The 19,872-nt window shown below is 52.3% G+C and overlaps 1 protein-coding gene across 1 annotated transcript in view; it reads left to right on the plus strand.

Moving 5' to 3' along the window:
* Positions 1 to 14,092, plus strand: part of Atp9a (ATPase phospholipid transporting 9A (putative)) — a 126,354-nt gene extending 112,262 nt beyond the window's left edge. The window contains exons 22-28 of the mRNA XM_023720691.1: positions 1,577 to 1,641; positions 4,288 to 4,443; positions 7,388 to 7,452; positions 8,475 to 8,583; positions 9,105 to 9,162; positions 11,000 to 11,203; positions 13,601 to 14,092. Of these exons, the coding sequence (XP_023576459.1) occupies positions 1,577 to 1,641; positions 4,288 to 4,443; positions 7,388 to 7,452; positions 8,475 to 8,583; positions 9,105 to 9,162; positions 11,000 to 11,203; positions 13,601 to 13,737 (794 nt within the window). The 3' untranslated portion in view covers positions 13,738 to 14,092. The remainder of the gene's footprint in view (positions 1 to 1,576; positions 1,642 to 4,287; positions 4,444 to 7,387; positions 7,453 to 8,474; positions 8,584 to 9,104; positions 9,163 to 10,999; positions 11,204 to 13,600) is intronic.
* Positions 14,093 to 19,872: the final 5,780 nt, after the last annotated feature.

Raw genomic sequence — 19,872 nt, forward strand, 5'->3', positions numbered from 1 at the left:
AGTAGGTATGTTCACCTGTGCAGTAGGTATGTGCACCTGCGTAGTAGGTATGTGCACCTGCACAGTAGGTAAGCTCACCTGCACAGTAGGTATGTTCACCTGCACAGTAGGTAAGCTCACCTGCACAGTAGGTATGTGCACCTGCACAGTAGGTATGTTCACCTGTGCAGTAGGTACGTTCACCTGCGCAGTAGGTACGCTCACCTACACAGTAGATAAGCTCACCTGCACAGTAGGTAAGCTCACCTGCGCAGTAGATAAGCTCACCTGCACAGTAGGTATGTTTACCTGTGCAGTAGATAAGCTCACCTGCACAGTAGGTATGTTCACCTGTGCAGTAGGTATGTTCACCTGCGCAGTAGGTATGCTCACCTGCACAGTAGGTATGTGCACCTGCACAGTAGGTAAGCTCACCTGCACAGTAGGTAAGCTCACCTGTGCAGTAGGTGTGTTCCCCTGCACAGTAGGTAAGCTCACCTGCGCAGTAGATAAGCTCACCTGTGCAGTAGGTATGTTCCCCTGCACAGTAGGTATGTTTACCTGTGCAGTAGGTGTGTTCCCCTGCACAGTAGGTATGTGCACCTGCACAGTAGGTAAGCTCACCTGTGCAGTAGGTGTGTTCCCCTGCGCAGTAGGTAAGCTCACCTGTATGGCAGATAAGCTCACCTGTACAATAGGTCAGTGCACTTGTGCAGTACAAGCGCACCAGCACAGTAGGTATGCTCACCTATGCGGTATAAACTCACCTGCACAATCGATAGGCAGCTCTTTGGGGCCCTATACTATTAACCTTCTAGTCTTACACTGAGTTTATTTTTCACAAAAATAATTGAATCCTACTGACGTATTCAGGTTTCCCAGGCTAGTTTATTTGTTGTTGTTATTATTTGCACTATGGGCGCCAAGCCCGGGGCATGCCACCACTGAGCTACGTCCCCCGCCATCTTTTGTTTTAGGGCAGGGTTTTGCTAAGCTGCTCAGGCCGGCCTAGAACTTGCAATCCTCCAGCCTCAGTCACCCAAGTAGCTGGAATCACCAGTGACAGACACGTGCTGCCGTGTACAGCTGTTGTTATTTTTATATTTCCTTTTGAGAAAGTGCAACAGGTCCAGGGGCCTCTTCTGCTTTGCCTGGGACCACACTCTGCACTGTGATTGGGCTCCCTCTCTCTGCTGGCTTCTACTGGCGGGGTGCTCCGGGTGGCTTCACCTGAGCCGAGCCTCGCTCCTCGCTGGAGTGGGAGCAGTAGCAGCAACTTCTTTGTGCAGTGCTTTTCAGGATGCAAAGGGTCCCACCGGAAAGGTGCCGGCCCAGTGTACTGCAGAGGCTCGGATGGTCAGTGCCAGTCCCTGCAGCAGCGGTGGCACTCACAAGCTGCCTGGGAATCCTGGGCTGGCGTGCACATCATGTGGACGTGGTGCGGCTGCTCAGTGCTGTGGCCCTGCAAGTCTCCGGTGCCCCTGGCGCTGATGTCTGTGAGGTGGGGCACACAGAGCACTCACTGTGGGTGAGGCGGGGTGCAGGGCCACGACCCCTTCTGCCTTCTCATCTCTCCTCTGGTCTGTGCTCCCTGCAGGTGATGGAGGCAATGACGTCAGCATGATCCAGGAGTCTGACTGCGGCGTGGGGGTGGAAGGCAAGGTGAGCTCGCTGCTCTGCTGCTCTCGCCTGGGTGCCCTGTGGTGTCCTGTCCCCTCTGAGACCCAGTGGGCTGCTTATGGCGGCTGAAGTGAGAGTAACAACAGGGGGAGCTGTGTGTTCCCTGGACCCCCAGAAACGTAGCACTGCAGCTTACGGATCCACACTGACATCGCTTGCTGATAGATTTAGAGCAGAAGTCGTGGTTTTCTCTTCTTAGGGCATAGTAACTGCGCTGCCAGCCTCTCCTCTGAGCTCAGCCCTGTTACCAGGCCACGTGCTGCTGTCCTCAGCGTTAGGGAAGAAGTGGCAAGTTTTGCCCTTTACCAACCTACTTAGTTGCAGTGCTAGGGATTGAGCGGAGGGAGAACTGAACTAAATCTCCAGCCCTTACTAAAATTTTATTTTTGTGATTGGGTCTTACTAGGTTATGCATAAGCGGGCCTAGAACTTGTGATCCTCCTGCCTCAGCCTCTCAAGTAGTGAGGATCACAGGCGCGAGCCACTGCACCCAGCTGGTGGCTATAATTTTGAGAAATTGGGAGCTACAAAATAATCTTTCTGTCCTTCCCACCTCATCAGCTCTGAGCTTATCTCTTAATGATCTACTCTGCCCCATTGCATCTCGGAGGGAGGAGAGGCAAGCTTAGCCCCCAGGGTGCTGGAACTCTACGGAAGGTATAAAGGTTGCACAAGAAGGAGAAATAAGCTCCCCTGTATGTGGTGTCCTGTGTCATCATGAGTTTGGTTAATTCACGAACCTTTTTTCTTTCTTTTCTCGTGCTTTATTGCTTCTCTGGTGTTCTCAGTCAACCAGATGAGTGTGTGTGTGTGTGTGTGTGTGTGTGTGTGTGTGTGTGTGTGTGTGTGTGGTTGCAGAGGTAAGTGGTCTTGCATAAGATACTGTGTCTGTATTTTAGGAAACAGTCCAGGGCGTTCAGGATCTCACTACTAGATCGGACTTGTAGTGATCCATCTGTTTACAGCCTCCCAAGAGCTGGGATTATAGGCACGCCCCACAACGCCCAGTCTCAGTCATTGTCTCAGCGTGCCCCAGGGGTGGGGCCGGCAGGGCAGGGACAGGGATTGAACCCCAGGCCTCTGAGCCTGCTTGCAGGTGCTTTAATTCGCTGAGCTATTTGGCTGGCTCAAGATACTGTGTCTGAAATCTGCACAGACCCCTCAAGCATAGGCTTTCAGTGTGCTCACGTTTGATGGAATCTTTAACAATTTCCTACATAAACCTAAAACGTTTGTGTTATGATTATATTTGCATTCCTTTATATTTTAACGTATAAAAGCAGTAAGTACTGACCGCAAAAAGCAAATAATTTAAGAGCAAGTACAGCAGCCTCAAACCATTAACATGAAATACTCTTCCAAAATTTTTTCTATGTGTGTGTACATTTTTTACATGTGTATTTAGTATGTGTATATTTGTTATATATAATGCATATGCATGTTCTACACATGTATAGATATTTGTGTATAATTTTAGATGAAAAACATTTGCATTTTGGCATGCAGCTCACTTAAATCTGTTACATCTTAGATTTTTTTCTCCATTAGAGTATGCAGGAGCTTTACTTCTCAACCTCTTGTTTCAAAAGAGGAGATTTGTTCAGAGGATTGGAAGGAGAATGATGCCCGGTGCCCTTTCTTTTGGCCTTAGCTTCTGTTGGCTCCTCTCTTGGAAGGGCTGCAGGCGAGGTGCCCAGCTGTAGCTACTGTGTTCCCCTCAGCACTGGGGCACAGACAAACACAGGCTCCTGCTCCAGCAACAGAGCAGCAGCATCCCTTCCCAACGGGACACGGGTGTCACGGTGCTGCTGTGCAGAATAGTCACAGGCTTTGCTGCAGTGGTCCTTAGAATGTCTTTAGAGCCTAGAAAGAAGAAAAAAAAAACAACCAGAAGCTAATCAAGGATCACAGATTTCTTTTGTTAGCATGATTTCGTGTCTCTTTAATCTTCTTTAATGTAAAACACTTCTCTTTTCTCTGTCCTAGGAGGGGCATTTTTCAAGACATGGGTATTTCTGAAGTGCTCAGAACAGTTAGTTACAGGATGCCCCGGGACACCTGCCGCCCGGTTGATTTGACCTGGCCTCGGGTGTGTCACAGAGGGGAAGCAACAGGAGGCCTTCCTGTCCTTCTGGCCCATTCTGATGTCAGTCACATACCTTTGAAAACGAGGGAATTTCACTAACGGTGGCACTGTCGGGCTTCCACTTCTGCAGAGTTGTATGTCAGGAGTGTTCCGTTTACTGTTGTCAGGAGCATCGTGAGTTTTACTGTCTTACGTTTACCTCTGCGGGGCCTGGATTTCATAACATACATAATTCTGATACCGCGGTGTGGTTGTTCACTTCTGATACACATTAGATAGGCTGCACCCTGGAGGCTTAATGCTAAGTTTGTTTGACTTCCAAATTATAACTATCTGTGACTTAGTATGTTTTTATTTAAATAAATTCCTCTTCTTAAATCAGATTTAGTTGGACCACCAACCACGTATAGCTTGAAACCAAAGAATCTCTTTATTGAGTCTCTTCAAGGATCTCCTTACCATGTCTTGTTTTTCCAATTTAAACAATGTGTTTGCACTGACTGCTTGTGCTTCTGACGGTGCCCATTTGTGTTGGATTTTAGGAAGGAAAACAAGCTTCTCTGGCAGCGGACTTCTCCATCACTCAGTTTAAGCATCTCGGCCGGCTGCTCATGGTGCACGGCCGGAACAGCTATAAGCGCTCAGCTGCCCTCAGCCAGTTTGTGATCCACAGGAGCCTCTGCATCAGCACCATGCAGGTGGGTGGGCAGCTGCTCCTTGGCATAGGTGCGTGTGATCCACACTGCAGGTGGCTGGGCAGCTGCTCCTCTGTGCAGGTACGTGTGATCCACACTACAGGTGGGTGGGTAGCTGCTCCTTGGTATAGGTGTGTGTGATCCACACTGCAGGTCCAGGCAGCTGCTTCTCTGCACAGGTGTGTGTGATCCACACTGCAGGTGGCTGGGCAGCTACTCCTCTGAACAGGTGCATGTGATCCACACTGCAGGTGGCCAAGCAGCTGCTCTCGGTCCACGAGTGTGTGATCCACACCGCAGGTGGCCAGGCAGCTGTTCCTCTGCACAGGTGCACGTGATCTACACTGCAGGTGGCCAGGCAGCTGCTCTCGGCCCATGAGTGTGTGATCCACACTGCAGGTGGCCGGGCAGCTGCTCCTCTGCACAGGTGCATGTGATCCACACTGCAGGTGGCTGGGCAGCTGCTCCCTTGTGCAGGTGTGTGTGACTACATCACCACAGAATAAGCCTTTTCTCTACTTACAGTTCATAACAAAGCCAGGTAAGCATAGAGCTGAGTCCTGTGAACTTATGAAGTTGAGTCCCATGAGGATTAACATTTTGTTCCAGTGTCAGTTTTCAAGGAAGGCTCTTAGAGTGTGTATTCGTTCGCTTTCTCTCTCACCAGCTCCTTCAAAGTCTGTCATTAGGTAGCTATGAGTGTTGTAGGCAAGAGGCCCAAGGGAAGGAAAGAAAACATTTTGGGCGTTGAAAAGCTGTTGGCTGTGTTCCTACTTGGGCTTCGAGGTGCCAATGTTCCCAGTGTAATGGTGAGGACACAGAAGTGGTGGATCCCGGAGCCCACATCACTTCCTGACTGTACCATTAAGGACTGCGAGGCTGTAAACAAGTCACTATCACTCCAGGCCTCAGTCTTTCTGCCTGTAAAGTGGGGGTAGGGGATATACCTTACCCTTGGACCTGGCTACTTTGAAAAACAGAATTTTCTGAGGCATCAAAATGGGACGTGTCCTTATCATTGTCAGTAAAATCACCCAAGGGCCAGTGAGATAGCTCAGCGGGCTAAAGCACCTGCTTAGGCAAGCTCAGGGACTGCGGCTCGATCCCTGGCACCACATGCCTCGCCAGCCCCACCCCCAGCACAAGTTGAGCCGGCCTCAGAGTCCAGGCGTGGTGGTGCCTACTTGTAACCCCAGCGCTGGGGAGGCAAGAGCATCACTATAGTCTGAGCTGCACAGTGAGACCCTGTAATGACCAAATACAATTAAAAAGATGAAAATAAAATTTAAAAAAAATCACCCAAGCAGGTAATTTAAAATCACCCTATCATCCTGCTTGGGTGATTTTATGTTTTAAATATCTATTGCATTTGTGAATGCGGCTTTAAAATGATTTTTATCAAAAAGATGTAAAGCTAAACATCTGGTATGGTTCATCAGACCGCATCTGTACTTTTAATTTATGTTCATTCATCAGATGAAATGGGTCCTGCTATGGTTTCGATCCCTGGGAGATTACTGAGCTTGTTCCTGGGCACAGACCCCAAAGCCAGTCTGGGTGAGCTGCCTGCTGCAATGCCCGGATGCTACCATTAATTTAGATTCAGAAAAAAAATCCCAAAACAAGGCATGGCTCCTTGTGCCAGGAGATGGACTTTCTCCGCAGTCCGCTGTGCTGAATGACTATGGACTGCGCCCAGACTTTGGTTTCTGGCACGTCTTTCTTTCCTCTGCAGGGTCCCTGTCCAGGTGCTGGCTTCGTGGCAGCACGGCCCGAGGAGAGCAGGGCTCCTGAGGCTCACTTACAAAGTAGACACTAGTTTCTTGAGGGTTTTACAAACTGTCCTGTAGGGGAGAAGACATCCGAAAGCGCGCTTTCCTGTGCCGAGATTCTGGCAGTGTGACCCAGGGACTCTGGGGCTTCTTGTGGCCAGGGTACCTGGTGGCAGTTGTTCTCAGCTCTGCATAGTGAGCACAGGTTCTCCAGGAGCCACCTTGGTGCATGACCATGGCGGGTGCTTGGGGAAGCTCTGGGTAGGCGCCGTGTGAGTGCCAGGTGGCTCTGCCTCCCTCTCAGAGGCGACTGTTTGCAAAGCCTCTTTGCTTTGGCTTTGTCCTCATGGAGACAGACTTGACCCCTGCTGCCCGTCTTTAGCCCATACATGTCCGCCAGTATCCTCCTCCTACCTGGTCCTCCCTGCCAGGAGCTGCTGTCTTCCAAAGCAGGAGTTGGACATTTCCACAAGAGTTCGTAAATACTACCACTGGGTGTGTCTAATTGCAAAAGCAGCGTGTCCTGTGCTCTTCTAAAAAGACCTGCAGATACTCAGATGCATAGTTTAAGAAGTGTAGCCCTGTCTGCCACACCAGCCACCAGGAGCTGGGGTAGACATGCCTCGGCCTTCCTCAGGTCAGTGTCCGTGAGCTTGGTGGCTGGGTGCTGTGTGCCTCGTGGAGGTGGCAGGACCGGAGGATCACCTGGAGCGCGAGCTCCAGAGACCAGCTGGGCTGGAGCCCCGCAGGGCCGGCCCGCTGCTCATGTGTCTCTCTATACAGCGTGGGCAATTTGCAGGCTTGACCTCAGGGTTCCCCTGGACACGCGCTGAGACCCTGTGCAAAGTCTCCCTGGCTCCAGCCCTGGGAGCCACTGTTCCAGGGGCTGAGTGTGGTTCTGGGGCCGGGTTACCCCAGACCAACTCCTGGCTTTCTCAGGTGTGAGCTGTGTGGTCTCAGGCCAGCCAGATACCCTGGGTGCCTCATCTTCTTCACTGATGTAATGGGATGATCTAATGGCCCTTGAACTTGGGCTGGTTCCAGGAACTCCCTGTGCTCTGTAGCGCATGGGTCTCCAGCACAGCGGGCTCCACAGCAGCTGGTGCTATTTCTGTTGTGTGCACCTCGAGGCTTCCATCAGGACTCTGGGTGACGCCCTCCTTTGTCCTCTCCAGGCTGTCTTCTCTTCCGTGTTCTACTTCGCCTCTGTTCCCCTCTACCAAGGATTCCTCATCATTGGGTAAGGAAATCCCCCAAGGTTTTAGTATTTACACGACTTCCCTAACATGCCACAGAGGGAGGAGAAATGTGTGGAGACGCTCGGGTCCCCTGCTCATCCGTGGCCCCTGGGAGGAGGTGAGGTGGGATCCGGATGGATGGGTCACAGACTCAGCCATGCTCTGGAGGATGCACATGTGTGGAGGTGGCTGCTGGGTGCCATGGTGACCAAAAGGGTGTCCCTTGGACATTTGCTGTCGTGGGATTACTCTGTTCCTGCCTGCAGTGTCACAGGGCACCTCCTGACCTTCTCAGAGAAGGCGCTCTGGGTGTGGCTACACAGGCAGGTGGGGTTTGGTTATCTGGTGCCCCCGATGCACACAGGGCCCCCCCAGCCCCCCAGTGAGTCAACAGTCCCCCTCCCTTCTTCTTATGTCCTACTAGTCAGATCAGCCTGAGAGATGCGCTGGATCATACCTCTTCTAGTTGGAAAAATACGGCACCTGTCAAGTCCTGGCAGAGTAAAAGAACATGGCAGAACGTAGCCAGGGGCTCCCTGTGGCCTCCCCCATCCCGTCTGCCTCACCCCCTCAGTCCCGCCCGCACTGCTCTTGCCAGCAGCCGCAGCCCCTGCCTCAGGACGCTTGCACAGCCTGTTCTTGGCGTGCAGCACGCTCCTCCAGTACTGGCCTGGCTGCTCCTCCTCCTCGGGTGTTTACTCAGATGCCTACTCCTGGCCACCTTCCCTGAGCTTGTCCCGTCACCCCCACAGGTACACACATGCACACACACAGAGCTTGATCCTTGTTGCCCTTTTCATCTTCCTCCTCAGCACTTTTGTGTAACACACTGTTAGGAGACTTCCTTGTGTAGCTGTTCGGAAGCCAGCAGGCTCGCGGGGAGCCCGGGCTGTTTCACATCTCAGTCTCAAGTCTCCCGCATTGAAAAGCTGGGCAGGTGTGACGGGAGGGAGTGGAAGCAGTGCCCTGGGGCACACGGCAGCTGGCTCTGCTGCACGGCCCCAATTGTCCCCTTTGTCCCCAGGTACTCCACAATTTATACCATGTTCCCCGTTTTTTCTCTGGTCCTGGACAAAGATGTCAAGTCGGAAGTTGCCATGTTGTATCCCGAGCTCTATAAGGACCTGCTCAAGGTGACAGAGCTTCCCTACCCACCTCTCCCCTCCTCCTCGCTCCCTCTCCTTCCCTCTGTTTCCTCCCATCCCTCCCGGCTTTCTCCTGTCCCTTCACAGGACTCCCAGGGTCTGGCTGATGGGGCTGCTCAGACTTCTGGGGAGTGTGGGCCTTCGTGTTTTCCTTAAGCAGTATGAGTCCCCGCGTAGGAAACAAAACAGCACAGTAACGTGCAGCTAAACACAGCACTGGCTCCATTTGCTATCTGGGCTGTGAGTGTCCTCACGGCACTTCCAGGAAGTGTGCACGCCTAGTGTGTGTGTGTGTGTGTGAAATGACTTCTGGGGTTTTCACTAAAAGCAGCTTAGGGCTGTCTCCCTTCAGCCTGCTTCCTCTTATGTGCCTGGATATGTCAGCTGGTTTGGCTTAGGACAGGCAGGTGGCCGTCTGGGGAGGGAGAAAGGAAGGGGTAGGCTGGTGGCACCCTGAGCCACAGGTCACCCATGGCCATCTGCTATTTGACCTTTCTGTCTCTCTTTAGGGGCGGCCGCTGTCCTACAAGACATTCTTAATCTGGGTTTTGATTAGCATCTATCAAGGTAAGGACAGGGAGCCTCCTGTCGCCCTGTGCCCCACCCTTGACCCGGGAGCCTCGTTCCCAGCCTGTGGAACTTGAGAAGCGTGGCCCTCAGAGAGCGGGCGGGTGTGACAGGAGGGGCAGGGGCTCCGTGGCGCGGGCTGCCTGTTGGGGGTCATGGAGCCGTCTAACTGCACGCTGAGGATCCCTAGTGCAGAATGCTCCAGAATCAGAACTTCCACGAGCCCTCGAGCCCTGATAGGAGGTTGGAAGTTCCGCACCCGACCTCAGGGGCAAGGCAGGGCCCCGGCAGGCGCAGGAGAAACAGGGCGTGGAGCCGGTGGGTAAGCGCGGGTAGTGGACATAACACCTAAGTTTCACCTGTAGACTTCGCCCCCTTCCCCCCAAGGCCACCTTGCTGTGCGTATGCGGCTGTCCCAACCATTTGAAAAAGGCCACAGTCAAAACCATTCTGGTCTTGAGCAGTGCACACAGGGATGCTCCGCTTGTGTGTTGTGCCGTGTAACACAAAGCAGTTGCCTTCTTGGATGTTAGTACCTTGGCTCAGAGAGCGAGTCACGGCTTTTGGAAATCGCGGTCAGTGGCTGCTGGAGAGGGTCCCATAGGCCACAGTGGCTCCGAAGGATGGGCGCGGGGACAGGAGAAGAGCCGCGCTCTCCTGCAGCCGTTAGCTGTTGCTCACTCCACTTAGACTTTGTGTTGTGTGTTTTATAATGCTGGTAATATATTGCGCAGGGCTCCTGCTGTTTTTAGATACCCAGACAGGCACGCATATTACTTATAAATGAACATGTGTATTTGAGTTCTCTTAATTTTTATTTTTTTAAACCAAGGAGCAACACTATTAAAAGAAATTTAGAGACCACTGAGTTCACTGGCAGAGGTTTAATTTGTCTTTGAAACTGTGTGTGTGTGTGTGTGTGTGTGTGTGTTTTAAAGAAATGCAATAAAGTATTGTACAGTCATTATGTCTACTGAGTTATTAGGTCTGTACCATGTATCTGGTTGAAAGTGTGAATCCTGCCTCTAATTTTAAATTGGGGCCCGCCGCTGTGTCCCTACCTTGCGCTTCCTGTCCCTGCGGCCCCTCATCCCTGTAACACCCTCGTGCTGCTAGTGTTTTTGAGTCAAACAGAACACAACCTGTTCAGTCACTGGGGTGCAGGGGAGACTGACGCCCCTCCCCTTCCCATGTTCAGCAGAGTTGTGGGGTTCTCGCAGCTTCCGTCCCGGGAGCCTCGATTGTTTGTGCGCATTTATGAGGCAAAGTGGCACGTGGCCTCGCGCCTGTCGCCTTGGCCATCAGTGGTGGCCAGCCCAGGGCTGCGGAGGGTGTCCCTGGTGCCTGCCAGATCCTAGCTCTTTTTTATCCTGCACATCTGAGCTCTGTCCTCTCTGAATGGCATTGTGTACACCATATCACCATCCCACGTCCTGCCTCCGGCCCTGGGCTGCTGCAGGTGCCTCCTGGAAGTGGGTTTGTACCGTTTCTGTCCTTGTGTGTCTCCCTCCATCATCGTAGAGGAAAGACTTAAATTTCTGTCTTCTCTCAGCTCCAGTGAGTCATGCTGTCCTTTCACCTTTTTCCCGACTAGCTTTTTCTTTCTCTGCAGTTACAGATTCTTTAGTCTGTAAGGTCAAAGGGAAAACAGCAGAAGCAGGGGCTGGCCTGCTCCGTAATGCACCACTCATGGGCCTCAGGTAGCCGCAGACTCGTACCTCTGACGTCGGTGTGAAGGATCCGGGGGCGGTGTGAGGGCCTGGCGCCTGGCTCTGGGGGCCGTGCGCGGAGCTCACCTGCCAGGGCCTGGGCACTCGCTTTCTTTCTGTGTTTCCAGGTAGCACCATCATGTACGGGGCGCTGCTGCTGTTTGAGTCGGAGTTCGTGCACATCGTGGCCATCTCCTTCACGTCGTTGATCCTCACCGAGCTGCTCATGGTGGCATTGACCATCCAGACCTGGCACTGGCTCATGACAGTGGCTGAGCTGCTCAGCCTGGCCTGCTACATTGCCTCCCTGGTGTTCTTACACGAGTTCATCGGTAAGCTTGCTGCCGGCCAGAGGCATCCGCCCCAGGCCTTCCCAACAGTGAGGCGTGTAGAGCCCCTTTGCACTCACTGCCCCTCTTCTCTTCCTTACTGTGGTACCCCAGAAAAAGTGGCAGTTGTGAGTTAGCACGGGGACGTGATGATGCTGGATGTGACCAGAGTGTGTGCTTGCTTGTGGTACCGGGGTGTGGCCCAGGGCCTTTGTACTGAGCTACATCCCTAGCCCCTGCTTTTTAAAATTTTATTTATTTACTTATTTGATAACTGTGCAGATCAGACTCATAGTGATCCTCCTGTCTCATCCTCCCCGGCAATAAGATTACAGGCATGTAGCACTGCGCTCGGTTTCAGTGGCTGGCACAGCAGGTAGTACCAAGGATAGAACCCAGGTCCTTGTGCTTGCAGGCAGGCACTTAGACTGCTGAGCTATCTTCTTCAGCATCCCCCCACTTTTAAAATACCTTTGAGACAGGGTCTCACTGAGGCACTCACTTGCTTAGTCAAGATGGGCTGAAACTTACCATTCTCCGGCTTGGCCTCCCAGTGCTGGGGTTCCCCATCTGTCACTGTGCCACCCTTATTTAGTGCTGGGGATGGAGGCTGGAGCTACCCCTGGCTGGGCAGGCGCTGTGCCCTGGCTGCACCCCAAGCTCATACAGAGGGGGCTGCGTGGAGTGAGAATCATTTACTTCAGCAAGCACAGTAGACCCACATCTTTGGGCTCCATGTCTTCTAATTCATCTAACTGCAGACCTTGAATATTTGGAAAAAACGAATCCCATGGTCCTGTAGGGATGGAGAGGCGCCCGGGCCACAGGGTGGAGTGAGGTAGATGCACCTGAGCCCACATCCCAGCAGGTGCTGAGGGGCTCCCTGTGCCAGCTCTGTTCCCCACGCCCAGCCCAGGCGCAGTTCAGGCAGCCCGGCCCCCTCCGCCTGTGCCTCGGAACCCAAATCTGGGTTCTCTCAGCCAGAATCCACTCACCACCCCAACAAGCCAGCACCGAGGCAGCACATGGCCCACTTTATTTTGGTGTTTTCACACGCACACTTAAGAGTCTGCCTTCCTTAAGGCAGGGCTCTTTGGGTGGTCATCTTCCCTGTCAGCAGGGAGAGCTTTGCCCTGAGGCCGCTTCCCTGCTCGTGCTCCCCTGTGACCTGGAGCTGCTGGAACCCCAAGGGACCTCTGGGTACAGCACCCCTAGGGGAGGCCTGCTGTGGGGAGGGGGCGGCATGACCGGACCTCAGGAATTCCCCACTGGGGGCTGTGGCCCCACCTCCAAGGGATGGGACCCTGGCTGGGGTGAACAGATGTTACAGATGTTACTCTTTTGTGTGCAAGGCACAGCGTCATAGCAAGTGCGTGGGAACTGGCGACATATTCAGATTTCATGGAGAAGGTGGATTCAGGGGAAACATCATCTGCAGAGGCTGTGTGGGACCATAGTAAGAAAGACGGAGAAACTCTGCTTTACCTGGGGAAGTGCCTTTGGTCAGGGCTCTTTCTCTGCTTCCCAGACAAAAAGGCCTATGGCCAGGAAGCAAGCGCTTAGACGCTTCACGCCTGTCCTGTCTTCCAGAGGAGGTTCTATGAGCACCCACTATGCGCACAACGGCATGGGCCCCCAGGAGGCTTGGTGGCCTTTGACATGGAGTAGCCAAAGCCCTGGGCGAGCTGAGTGTAGGCCAGTACTCAACCAGGGCTGGAGCCCCACACCCGGCACTTAGTAGGTGCTTTGCCTGCACCAGCTGTTTCTCCCTGAGCTCAGCAGTGGGGAAGGGGTTTCCTCTGGCTGCAGCAGGGTTGAGAGGCACAGCTCAGAAACCTTAGCACCTGAGCTCTACCACCCCTCGGCCCCAAGGAAGCACCCTGACCTCAGTCAGAGGCCCAAGGCTAAGCCCTGCAAGGACAAGGGGGCATGGCCCACTGTGTGGCATGCTGCAGGCCCCTTGGCCGCCATTTGTGAGCATCACAGAGACAGGGAAAAGTTGCTGGGAAGCTGAACCCTGCATTTGAATGTCACTTTGTGTTCACCAGTGAATGGATTTAGAAACTCTGTGAGAGTCCAAATCAGAAACATCTGCAGTTTTATTTTTCTACTGGAGTTGTTGAAAGTCTCGTGGTATGGAGCAGGAAACTACCGGAGCAGGTCAGACAGAGAAGAGGGAAAGTGAGGAGATTCGAGCTGACAGGCCGTGTGTGCCTCTGGCCTACTTGTCCCCTTCCAGAGCAGGGGGGTGGGGGTGGGGGTGGTGGCAGAAGCTTATATCGGGCTGTGCGCTTGTCAGGGAAGCAGCTGTCTCTTGGCTTCACAGTGACTGCTGCATGGGGCACGCTACAACTTCCAGAACATTCCACGCACTCACTGCTGTCTTCTCCCGTTTTGCAGATGTGTACTTCATCGCCACCCTGTCCTTCCTCTGGAAAGTCTCTGTCATCACTCTGGTCAGCTGTCTCCCCCTCTACGTCCTCAAGTACCTGCGAAGACGGTTCTCTCCCCCCAGCTACTCGAAGCTCACGTCGTAGGCTGCGCGCTGGGCCAAGGGGACCCTGGGCTCTGCACTTTCCCAGTGGACAGAGTTCAAGTTCCATTTGTATTAACCGCCACCTGTGCATTTTGCAGTAATCGCTAACATGTGCAGTTCTGATGTGGCAAGGCTGTGCCCTGGGAGATGTCCTCACAGGGAAGACACGGGCAGGTCCGGAGAGGGGCGCCACGCCAGAATCGGACCCCGGTTGTCTCGTGGGAGTGACTACGACTGCCAAAGCGGGTGGCTTGCCTGACAGTCGTGTGGCTCACTGTGCAGGCTTCCTCATGACTTGAATTTTGTTGTCCTGTGATAAAACTTTCTGTCTAGTTGAAGGGTTTTTTGTTTTTAAACCAATCCTATCATGTGTCTCTTCTTTTATATCTCTAAAAAAGTGGTTTCAGAGAAACACAGTTCTCGGTGTAGGTTTGGGAGGAAGAGTGACATTCTATTAAAAAGTCATCCAAACAGTAACTCCATCTGGAGACACTAAACACCTGAGATCTCTGAGGCAGCCCTTTTTTGAGAGGGGGCCCTGGATTTTTCAGATTATGAATCGGGACCCTGGGGAGAATGAGGGTGGGGGAGGGGTCCCAAGCCCAGTGGGCGAGTTAATTCGCCTGCCTTCTCCTAAAAATATTCCAGAGGTGGTGCTCTTGCTTTGCTGCGAGCTGGGGACCGCTGTGAAGCGGAGGCTGTCTGAGGACCCTCTGGCGCTTTCAGACGGTCGTGTTAGCAGGAAACATGCCAGCACACAGCCTTCCCGTGTGTCGACGGAGCGCTAAGAGATTCAGCGAATTCTTCAGACAACCTGGCAGATGTGACTCAGATCCTCTGAGGCTGAAGCGGAAGGGTCAGGGCACTGGGGCTCTGCTGTGGCCCAGCAGCCTGTTTCCTGTTAGAGGAGGTTCTGAGGAAGAGCTGACCCGGGCAGGGACATCGTGCCATTCCCCGATGGCAGCCTTCAAAGCGAGGAGCCCCCACCAGGAGGCCCAGCTGCGGCTCGGGGACCTGGGATCGGCTTCCCCGGCTGGAGACTTCCAGGGGACGCGCCAAAGGCCAGCCAGGGGCAGAGACTTCTTCCGTGCCAGGGCGGGCTATGTGCACGTGTGTTTCTCATAGAGCCGCGGCTGCCACTCGCAGGGGGAGAAGGCAGCTTGCAGATTGGCCGTGGCAGGGCATTCTTGGGTTCACAAGTCACTTCTTGAGGAAGCACATGTGCGTACCATAAGGGTTAAGTCAGTGGATCTTGAGTGTGGTGGGGTCCTGGGTTCGGGATTAGATCCCCTAGTTCTGTATCGCTTCCCCCTTTCCAATCTCAGCCTTTCTACCAGGGAGAGAGCATCCGGAGCAGGGAGCCCGGCGCTGCGTGAGTGGTTGCTTAGGTGTGGCCTTTTTGCCCAAGAGCTTCAGAAAGGCTGAGAAGTTGGGCTTCATTGAGCTGTTCTGTGTGGTTTCAAAAACAGAGGAGAAGGTTTTAGTTAGTGATTTGGAGCCTCTGGCTCTCTTTCTTAGAAGTCAGCCTGTGAAATCGGGAGTCTTAAGAAAGCTCTGTGCTGAGTTCCCAAACCCGAGCCAGCCAGAGACGGGCAGGACTCCTGCAGGCTGGTCATACAGGACCCTGGGTAGTTGGCCATGGATGTTGCCAGCAGATGTGGTGAACACAGCTGGTTTCTCCAGTCTTTTCCTTAACTCTGATTTCTACTGACTGAGCACTCAGTGTCCAGACTGACACCTTCATGGGAGAGGCTTGGAGGCCACACCCGGAAGTCACAGGCATCTGACAGTATCCTTTATAGGCCCTGTGTTCAGTTTTCTTTCCTTCTTGGGTCCCCATTCCTTGGTGTTGGCAGCAAAGGGCAGAAGGGCTGGGCTGGTGGGTGTTTCCCACACTGGGGATGCCACCTGCAGACACCAATGGCTGGGGTCTCTGAGCCTCTGAAGACTTGCCCTGGGCACCTGACCTCCAGGGGCCACCAGGGCAGCGCTGTTGAGCTGGTGGGGAGCATGTGACCTTACCACACAGTCTGACTGGAGTCCCAGGAGAGAATCCCGGGGGCTTCCCAGCCCTTGTCAGGGGTACCTGAGTCACAGGGGAGGACGGAGAGAGCAAGGAGCCCGAGCTGTTTGCAAGATACTCTTATAGGCTGGTAACTCCAACAGGCGGATCTGGTGGGCCTGTCTGTTCCTTGGCTCATCAATCTGGAAAAACTGTCAAAAGCACCTTTGACCCTTTCCCCCCACCAGTGAGCCCAGTGGGTCCCGAGTCCCCAATGGCCATTTAGTGTGAGGCTGGGGACGCAGCTACCACCATCTAAACCCTTTCCCTGAAGCAGAAGCCGCGGGACCTTTGCCTTTGCCATCAGGAAGTACTTCTGCCCAGGAGCTCCTGTTCTTTGGGTTTTTCCTAGGATTGATGATGGTTACTATGATGGGTGAGATTTTGGTTCAGAATTTCTCTAAGTAGCTGACCATCTGTTGGGCAGTTTGGAGCTGCCTTGGAGAGCATGCGTGTGCACTTGTGTTACTGCACCCCAACTGGGAGGGAGACGCAGAGTCCTGGGGACACCTTACAGTTGGAATTGAGCCTCTAGGTAGGCGGGGCCAGGAGGCGAGATCCCTCCCACACTTAGAGTACCGTATCCCGCCCGCCTGGGCTCCTGGAATGAAGGCCCTTTGTAGCAGTGATCCTAAATACCAACCTTTCCTTACCAACATTTTCTCTGTTAATTCTCTGCTGAAAGTCTACGTTGTACTTACAGTATTTTCAAATGTATTTTAAATTTTGTGCTCATTGGAAATTGATGTTCACGCCTATGCTTTTCTCCAAACTTTCATTTTTATACTTTGTCTTGTTCTTACTGGGGCGGGGCCGGGCATGCACAAAAATGTCCTTAAGGGCAGTATTTTAAACTTTTGCCAAAATTTCAAATGAGAACTTATGCTCCATCCTATTTAAAGCAAATGCCTATCAGACATTTTTATCTTTAACCTTTTTGTGTGTTTGAAGTATATATGTGTATGTATGAGGTCATCTCAAGTTTTTTGAAGAAATATTGGTTTTTCATTGAAAAATTTGGTTTTTCAGTGCATTCAGATTCATTTATCCTGTTTTTGTTTTTAAGATACACAAGGAGCTTTGTAAGTACTTTTTATTTCTCCCCTTTTAATAGGAAGCTTTTTGGCTTTATATACTTGAAATATTTTCATTATGTCCACTTTCTTTCTTTGTATTTATTTTTGGAGACAGGGCCTCGGTATGCAGTTCAAACTGACCTTGAATGCACCATGTGGTCCAGGCTGGCCTCGCGCTCATGGCGATACTCCTGCCTCAGCCTTCCGAGTGCTGGGATTACAGGCGTAAGCCACCACACCAAGCTCTATCCTTTTCTTCTTGAAAAGAAAATGACTGACTGTTTGGGGATGGCCCTGAAAGTGTACCATTGCGGGCTGCTATCCTTTGACCTGGTGCCTGGCACCTGCTTGGGCCAGTGCAGCCCGCCTGCCCCTTGGTCTCCTGGCCTGGGCGGCCTGTGCACAGAGCTGGGCACAGGGGGTCAGTGAGTACTGTGTCGGGGTGAGGCGGAGCATGGTGTTGGGGCACAGAGGGGTGGTAACTGATTCGTGGCAGTGGGGTCCGCCGGGCTCGGGGCCTTCTCATTAGCAGATCTGTCTGTGTCGGCCTCCCGGCAAGCGTCGCCAGAACAGCGTGTTTTGATTAGAGGATGCTCGGGTGCGGGATGCTTTAATTTAGCAAGAACGTCCAGATGATTCGAATTCTCGGGTCTGTGATGACACACATGCGGTCTTCCGTGTTTCTGAGCAGTTCCACTTTCATTCTTTGCCAGCGTGGCCCATTGCCCAGTGAGGCTTGTGTGTTTTCTGCCTGTGGGGATCATTTTAATTTGTACAGGAACATGAGTACTGGTAATGAAATGAGGACTTTTTATTATAATGCTATTATGTGCTTATCTGGTGGTACATAAAATGTAAAGAACTTGTTTCCAGTTTAAAAAATTATTTTAATTTCAGAAAAAAAACCCCGATGCATGTTATTTATTATTCTGTACTGTTGTCCATTCCGAACATGTCAAAAATTCAAAAAGTGATTGATATAAATGGAAAAAAGGTGAAAAACATGAGATTCATATTGTATTTCTATGCACAATGCTTGATAGCTTTGAAATCTTTTATTGAGTTTATAATCCAGGAGTTGAAAGATTTAGGGGTGCAGTCACTTCAGTTTTAGGCCAAAGAGGTTTTTAAATGGATGTTCCAGGAAGCAGGAAGCACGATGTTTTGCTAACCTGCTGGGCCCTGGTAGCAGCAGGTGCACGCGCCGGGAGACATGCTGGGCCCTGGTAGCAGCAGGTGCACGTGCCAGGAGACATACTGGGCCCTGGTAGCAGCAGGTGCATGCGCCGGGAGACATGCTGGGTTCGTGGACACGCCCAGCAGCCTTCCTAAGAGCCCACCCAGACGTCCCAGGCGCTGAGGCAAAGCCTTCCTCTAACGGGTCTGCCCTTCCTCTGCATACACAAAGGGCCCAGTGGTGTGGGCTCCTGGATCTCAGGAGACAAATCAAGCGCCCACCTGGCCAAACGGTGTCATGAGCAGCGTGGGCTGCCGATCTTCCTCGATGCAAAGGTCCTTTCACCTCCGTTTAACCATTAGAAAGAGCAACGATGCTTATTAGTTGCTTCCCTGGACAGGGGCTGTGCGGCTGCTCTGCTGTTCAGCAGTTGCAGCCCCGGGCAGGGGCGACTCTGGCCGCCAGGGGGCAGCCGAAGATCAGGCTCGGAAGCCGCGCGGGTCCTCCCGGTGCTGTGGCTGCCGGGGTTCCCAGCTGCCCCGAGTTTCCAAGATGCTGCTTTCATGACTTCAGAATTTATTTCATGGCCAGCAGCCCCGTTAAGACAGACATTTCTTTTCATGTTGTTGACCAGAATATTTTGCTGGACTTAGGGGAAAAAAAGCTGGGGGGAGGCGGGAGGGTAGGGGAGCTGAATATTCATTTGATCTTAGATATTTGCACTTTTGAATAACTGGCAGCTGGGAAGCCTTGCTCAGCTCTCTTTTCAGACTAATAAGGTTTAGAGACGCCGTGTTCCAACACTCCAAGTACTTTAACTGTTTTTGTTATGAAACTTTTCAGAGTGACATGAAATCCTGCGGTATTTGCGAGAAGGTCTATAAATGATGGATTTGCTCACCTCAAAATAGAACCGTAGCTGCTCCAAACTTTCCAGAAGTCGGAATACAGTAACAGAATTCATTCAAGACTTGCTAATTTCCGACTTGAGACGGGTTACATAACAGAGCAGCCCGCCTTCACGCCTCTCAAAACTACCCATGAAGTGATGGTGAAATCTATCATTAAAAGCTAGAAATAGCTTTGCTAAACTCTGGGAAAAAGATGAGTTTTTTTTTTTTTTTCTGGGCCCCCCCTTCCTCCCTCTCTTTTTTTTTTTCACCCAAACATTGCATAATGTTAAAAAAGTCAAATCTTTCCGTGGGATTTAATTTCATTCTCCGTGTGGCTGTGGTCGCAGGGGTAACTTAAGCGCTTCAGGGACTGGCGAATTTTTGGAGAATCACACACTGCTGGATCGGTTTTCATGCAAAGCCTTGGTGGAGTCCGCCTGATCTGGGCTTTCTCCCCACCCCCTCAACCTCTACCCCTTTCTGTGGATGACTTCTCTCCACCACAGAGTCTTTCAGGATCTTTTCAGAGAGCTGGGGTAGAGCAGTCGGCTGGAGAAACGCCTGGGCAAAGCCTCCTCTGTGGGCTGGGCTGAGTTTTGACTTGGACCTGGGCTCCCCCATCACTTGGGGTAACTGAGTCACACACCAGTCACTGCCCCGCAACCCGTGCTCAATGACAGGCTGGGTCCCAGCTCTTGGAGCCTAGCCTACAGGTCCTCACAGCGGGAGCTTGTTCTGAGCCTCTGTTGTCCAATTTCAAGAGATTTAAGAGATTTTATTGGGTCAGCAAAGCCCAGGAGGATTTCTCCTTGGGGGAGGAGTGCAGGGCCTGGGAGGCGAAGGGTGGAGGGACCCAGGATATGCTGATGTCTCGTTTGCTCACCTAATGTTTTTGGTTTTTTTTTTTTTTTTTTTTTTTTTTTTTTTT

This window comes from Octodon degus, unplaced genomic scaffold (assembly GCF_000260255.1).
Source record: "Octodon degus isolate 3935 unplaced genomic scaffold, OctDeg1.0 scaffold00077, whole genome shotgun sequence".
In the NCBI taxonomy this organism is placed as follows: Eukaryota; Metazoa; Chordata; class Mammalia; order Rodentia; family Octodontidae; genus Octodon; species Octodon degus.